The sequence below is a fragment of the Peromyscus maniculatus genome, chromosome 10, assembly GCF_049852395.1.
Source record: "Peromyscus maniculatus bairdii isolate BWxNUB_F1_BW_parent chromosome 10, HU_Pman_BW_mat_3.1, whole genome shotgun sequence".
In the NCBI taxonomy this organism is placed as follows: Eukaryota; Metazoa; Chordata; class Mammalia; order Rodentia; family Cricetidae; genus Peromyscus; species Peromyscus maniculatus.
In genome coordinates, this window is record NC_134861.1 from 2183060 (window position 1) to 2189149 (window position 6090).

Consider the following 6090-nt stretch of genomic DNA (forward strand, 5'->3'; position numbering starts at 1 on the left):
TTCTTACTCTATATTCAAGCTTCATTACCATACAGTATCAGATAGACTTTTAAAAATTAACCTGAGGTTACACAACACACATTGGACAACATGTAGTTCTCCTCCTTTGTCTCCCAGAGGAGCTGAAGTTCCAAAGTACAGACAAAGCCATCCATTTTCTGAATCCTCCAGTTTGTGCAAAGGAATATTATCCACACAGTCTTCACCAGCTACAGTACGGTTTAGTCATGCCTTGAACTATACCAACCCTTGTAGATTTTGACCATAATTCTCCACAGGCTGCAAGGTGCCAGAAAACAATCAGGTTACACAGATAGCAGCAAAATACAGCTGAGTGACAAGAATATCTCCTCTGAAACAAGAAAGTTACCTTTGAAGATCCAAATGCATTTAAGATCCATATTTATATCAAAGTCACCATGCAGACACCATAATGAAGATTGAAAAACCACCCAGTGGAACATAATGCCATTTCCAATAGGATGGTCACCCAAGGTATGCCTGCCTAAGCATAGCATATTGAAAAACTGAAGAAAACCTAGACCACACAGCAAAACAGAGGAGAGTGTGAATGTAGGAAAGAGAAATAGGCAAGAATAAAGGCAGAGAGAGAGGCTGCTACTAAGGCTTTTCAGATGTTTCTAGAAGGCAAGTACATCAGAGAATCCTGGATTAAGGAAGTAACATTCCCAGAAGTGGTTAACATTTCTTTTTTTAACTTCTGGATATGAAAGGCTGACCACTCACGGTGTGCATGGCAAGTTCCTCCTGGTTGTTTTAGGTTCACAGTGATGGACTCGGGTCAGCCAGTACAGAGGACTGACATGGTAAAGAATTGAAACAGCTTGTAGTTTTCTCTATTTTGTTGCTCTAAGTTGTTTTTTTTTTTCTATAATTCCTAATTTCCAATGGGGAAAGATGTTGTTGGTTGTTTTTTTATTCTTTTGCTCTTAGCTCTTTTGGGGGCCCACCATTCAACTTCCAAATAAATAACACATGGAGGCTTATTCTTAATTATAAATGACCAGCCTTAGCTTGGCTTGTTTCTTGCTAGCTTTCCTTAAATTATCCTGTCTACCTTTTGCCTCTCTGGGCTTTTACCTTTCTTTATTTCTATGTATCTTTTCTTTCTTACTCCATTGCTGGTTGTGCAGCTGGGTGGCTGGCCCCTTGCATCCCCCTCTTTTCTCACTCCTAGATCCTCTCCTCCCAGATTTCTCCTTCCATTTATTCTCTCTGCCTGCTATCCCTGCCTATCCTTTCTCCTGCCTTGCTATTGGCCCTTCAGCTTTTTATTAGATCATCAGATGTTTTAGACAGGCAAAGTAACACAGCTTCACCAAGTTAAACAAATGCAATGCAAAAGAATGCAACACATCTTTGCATCATTAAACAAATGTTCCACAGCATAAACAAATGTAACACATCTTAAAATAATATTCTACAGAAAGAGGTCATGTAAACTTTGCCCCTGAAGAGTATGTGTTGAACACCTAACAAACTCCAACTCTGTTTCCACCACCTAGTCTTTTGCACTGTGTGTGGATGCCTGCCTGTGCATGTGCATCGATAGTAAACAGCCCAAGCCTTTCTCAGTTGTTCCCCACTTTCTCAATTGTTGCCTTAGGCCTGTCTTCAGATGACACTGCTGAAGAATAAGACTTACCAGACTACATGGTACTAGGAGATGCCACCTTCGATGTTTCTAAGAATTTTAAGGCTTTTACTCCCATCTTGTGTCCCCCACCAACCCCCTCCCCGCAACACCTTGATGTAATCCATGCTTGGGAACTATTATTTCTTTTGTAAAGAGGCTGAGATGAACACATCATTAGGATGATTTTTGTGTTCCACCTTCCTTGCTTTGCTTATAGTTTATTTTACTATCACTGGTAAAGGAAAAGAAGCAGGCAGGAACCTTGCATGGGTGCTGGTGGGTCCTACACAATGGATGGATGTGGGAGCTGTGTAAGAAAGCTGTGAACTTACTGTGAACTATGGGTGGAGCAGAGTGCAGAATGTTCTTCCCACAACATGGCCTTCCAGAAAGAATCACATAAACTATAATAAGTGAATACACTTGGAAGCAAGGGTATGAAGGGAATGCCCTGGCATATCCAAATTATCTATGTGGAAAGGCAAAGGCCTGGGAGGAATATTCTTGACTCTTTTTACAAGACCAAAGAAGATAATGACATCAGGTGTATTTCCTTGCTGTACTTGTATTTGCTTAATTATAAATGTCACCTCATGTTTTTGCTTGCTTTAATAATTAAAATGAGAAATGTTTTGTTTGCACAAAAGCCTTGAGCTAAAACGCCTGGAGTTTGACTCCCCAGGCAGGTCTTCGGATTATCATACCATCCGCAGAGGCTGAGCCTCACTGGCCACAGGGCAGGTGAGCAGACAGAGGTAACCTGGCTATGAGGATATGCAAGAGGGACATGGACATCTTAGATCTGCTTTATTGTATTCCTCTTACACTATCATCTATCTATCTACCAATCATCTATTGGTTTGTTGGTTTATTTGAGACCAGGTCTCACTATGCAGCCCTGGCTAGCCTGAAACTGGCCAGGCTGGCCTTGAACTCAAGAGATCTGTCTGCCTCTGTCTCCGGAATGCTGGGATTAAAGGCGTATAGCACAACTGGCCTAATCTATTTATCATCTATCTATTATGTATCGGTCATCTACTCATCTTCCTATCTATCATCTAATCGTCATCCTTTTTGGAATATTAACATGTGGAAACAGGACGGGCACACAAAACTAATGCTCAGGCAAGAAGGACGGTAGCCGATTGGGCACCCTGGGAATCTGTGCAGGAGACTGTAAAGAGCATGACGCATTCAGGCGGCGCCGAGAGCAGTGAGCGCGGGAAGGTGACGCAATCGCGTAGCGCCGGAAGCGGCTGAGCGGGCCATGGAGGACAGACCCGCCGGCGGAACCCTCCCGCGAGAGGCCTCGACTGAGGAGGCTGAGCCGCTGGGTGCTGCGTGGAGCGGGGACAGCGGCCACGTATCGCAGAGCCACAGCAGCGCGTCGGGGCCGTGGGAGGATGACGGCCCCGAGGACGCGCCGGGCCGCGACCTGCCGCTGCTGCGCCGCGCCGCTTTGGGCTACGCCTCCAGCCTGCTGCCCGCCCCGGGCCCGCGGCCCGAGGTGGAGGCCCTGGACGCCAGCCTGGAGGAGCTGCTGGCCAGGGTGGACGAGTTCGTGGGCATGCTGGACATGATTCGCGGAGACTCGTCCCACGTGGTGAGCGAGGGCGTGCCGCAGATTCACGCCAAAGCGGCGGAGATGAGGCGCATCTACGGCCGGATCGACAAGCTCGAGGCCTTCGTGAGGATGATCGGCTGCAGCGTGGCCAGGTTGGAGGAGCAGGTCACCAAGGCCGAAGCCGAGCTGGGGACCTTCCCTCGGGCTTTCCGGAGGCTCTTGCACACCATCAGTGTTCCCGCTCTCTTCAAGTCGGCGCCCACCGGGCCCCAGCGCGCTGCCTACGAGCCGCCGGTCCTGTTTCGGACCGAGGACCACTTCCCCAGCTGCGATGACAGACCGCAGCTCTGAGCTTGCGCCTCTACCGCAGGAGGACTCCAAGGAGACTCTTGTCCCGAGTGTTAAGAGATCCTGCCTTATGATGTCAGGATGTGAACTGTGAAAAGGTTATTTTCTGTAAACGACTTGATACTGTCAATATTCAATGTCGAGAGTGTAGATCCCCGTGTCTTCCAGTTCTGATCCGGAAGTTGTTTGGTGGGGGGGCTGGGGAAGCCAACTGAATTAATTTATCTGTGCAATATGGCAGAGCTGTTATTTTTTATGGCCTTTATTACAGTTAACAGTGTTACCTTGTTAAGATTTATATATTTATATGATCAAAAGTGACCAAGAAATTAAAGCTGTATTCTTAAATCCTAACAGTGAGTGGTTCAGTTTTCTGTAGCCTTCTAGGGTAGATGGTAGATTATTTAATAATCATATTCAACTTTGCAGGTTGTAAGCCAAAGGAAATAAGACTGTTTCTCAAGTTAGCAATAACAGGGTGTTTTGTTGCAGCTAGTTCTGAAGTTGTATTGGACAGTATGATTCAAAGGCTTAGGTTATCATAACAAGCTTATTAGTGTATGGTTATCAGTGTTCGATTTATAGTACACTAATTAAAATGTTAAATTTCATTGAAGGAGATTTCCTTATGGGAATTATTTAATATATTTCCTGTTTTGTCTGGAAATAAGCCTGTCATTGGTGTTTTTAGTAGTGGAGTAAGAAAAGGCAACTTCCTTCTTCAAAAGCTGGTGTGGAAAACCAACCTTGCTACTGTTTTCCCTGCTCTGCTTCTCTCTGGGTCCCTTGGGAGTAGTAGGAGGGTTTTGTTCCTTCACTTGGGGATACAGAATGCTCGGAGGTCTCTTACCAACAAACTGCTATTCCCTAAGTTGGTTCTCCCAGGTAGGAGCTCCAAGTAAGCACTCAGCTGTGTGTATTGCTGTCAATGAGGGTAAGTAAAATCAGTAATGGAGCCAGGTGTGATGGCATGCATAGGTGTGAAGGCACACGTTTGCAATCCCAGCACTCAGGAGTCGGGCAAGAAGATCACAGGTACCAGGACAGCCGGGGCTATAGAGTAAGTTCCAAGTCAGCTTGAATAGCTAAGAAGACCATATATTAGGAAAAAAAAAAAAAAAGACTTAGCCATGTGTAGTGAAGCATGCCTTTAATCCCACACTCAGGAGGCATGGGCAGGCAGATCTCTATTAGTTTGAGGCCAGCCTGGTCCACATAGTTCAGGACAGCCAGGGCTACATAAAGAGACCCTGTCTCAATAAACAGATAGACTTGATAATGTAATCTCTTCTTTGGCTTTTCATGGGCCTTTTGTGTTGTATGGTGACATTTATTCATTTGGTTTGTGGTTCAAATCAAGGAACATATAAGTTTAGGAGCTGTAGGTCAAACAAGTGACCTACATTTACTGTTCAGAATCTAGTGGATGCTACTACAAGTTATTAATATACTTCTGTGACAGTCACTGAATGTGAAATAGAGTTCCAGGCCAGCCTGTGCTGAAGAGGAGCACCCTGTCTCAAAAACACCAAGAAAAGATTGCTTACATAAGGAGCTGTGGGGATGGCTCAGCAGTTAAGAGCATGGTCATTTCCCCACACCCACCTGATTTTTGTGAGAGCTCACAATTGCCTGAAGTTCCACCTCCAGAGGATCTGTCGGATGCCCTTTTCTAGCCTCTGAGGTCACCTGCATTCAAATGCACAAACCTACACACAGACACAGAAGTACAAATGATTGCAAATAAATCTTTTTTAAAAAAGATTGTTTACCCTGGGCAGTGATGGCACATGCCTTTAATCCTAGTGGGAGGCAATGGCAAGCCGTTCTCTGAGTTCAAGACCTGCCTAATCCACAGAGCAAGACAGCCGGGCTAGGCAGAGAAACCCTATCTTGAAAAACAACAGAAGATTGTTTACATATCTCTAGGGGGAAAAATGCTTAAGATAGAGTAGTAAATAGGACAAAGTATGAAAATATTTAAAATAGGTTTAGTTTCTATACAGTAAAACCCTTAAATTCCAGAAGGTACAAGTGAAGTGTTCTGTAAACAGTAATGCATCAATTATGTTGCTTACATATTTACTTAGAAAGCCATAAACCATATAATAAATTTCAGTTTTACTCAATTATTGAAAAAAAAATAGCCAAATGAATGGAAACACATGAACTATGAACCAAAGACTGAGGGGCTCCCAGCTGGATCAGGCCCTCTGAATAGGTGAGACAGTTGATTGGCTTGATCAGTTTGGGAGGCATTTAGGCAGTGGGACCAAGTCCTGTGCTCATTCCATGAGTTGGCTGTTTGAAACCAGGAACTTATGCAGGGACACTTGGCTCAGTCTGGGAGGAAGGGACTGGACCTCCCTGGACTGAGTCTACCAAGTCGATCACAGTCCTCGGGGGAGGACTTGTCCTGGAGGAGATGGGAATGGAGGGTGGGCTGGGGGTAAGGGGAGGGCGTGGGAGGGGGGAGAATAGGGGAACCCATGGCTGATATGTAGAACTGAATGGTATTGTA

At 45.2% G+C, this 6090-nt stretch overlaps 1 protein-coding gene across 1 annotated transcript; it reads left to right on the forward strand.

Annotated features, from left to right (window-relative positions):
* Positions 1–2872: 2872 nt before the first annotated feature.
* On the forward strand, positions 2873–3923 carry Bloc1s4 (biogenesis of lysosomal organelles complex 1 subunit 4). Its single transcript, XM_006985600.3, has one exon. It carries the CDS (start codon positions 2925–2927, stop codon positions 3570–3572), a length of 648 nt encoding a protein of 215 aa, XP_006985662.1. The 5' UTR covers positions 2873–2924; the 3' UTR covers positions 3573–3923.
* Positions 3924–6090: the final 2167 nt, after the last annotated feature.

What these genes read in the sequence shown, in the direction of transcription:
- Bloc1s4 (XM_006985600.3), top strand. Translation starts at nt 2,925, where the DNA reads ATGGAGGACAGACCCGCCGGCGGAACCCTCCCGCGAGAGGCCTCGACT.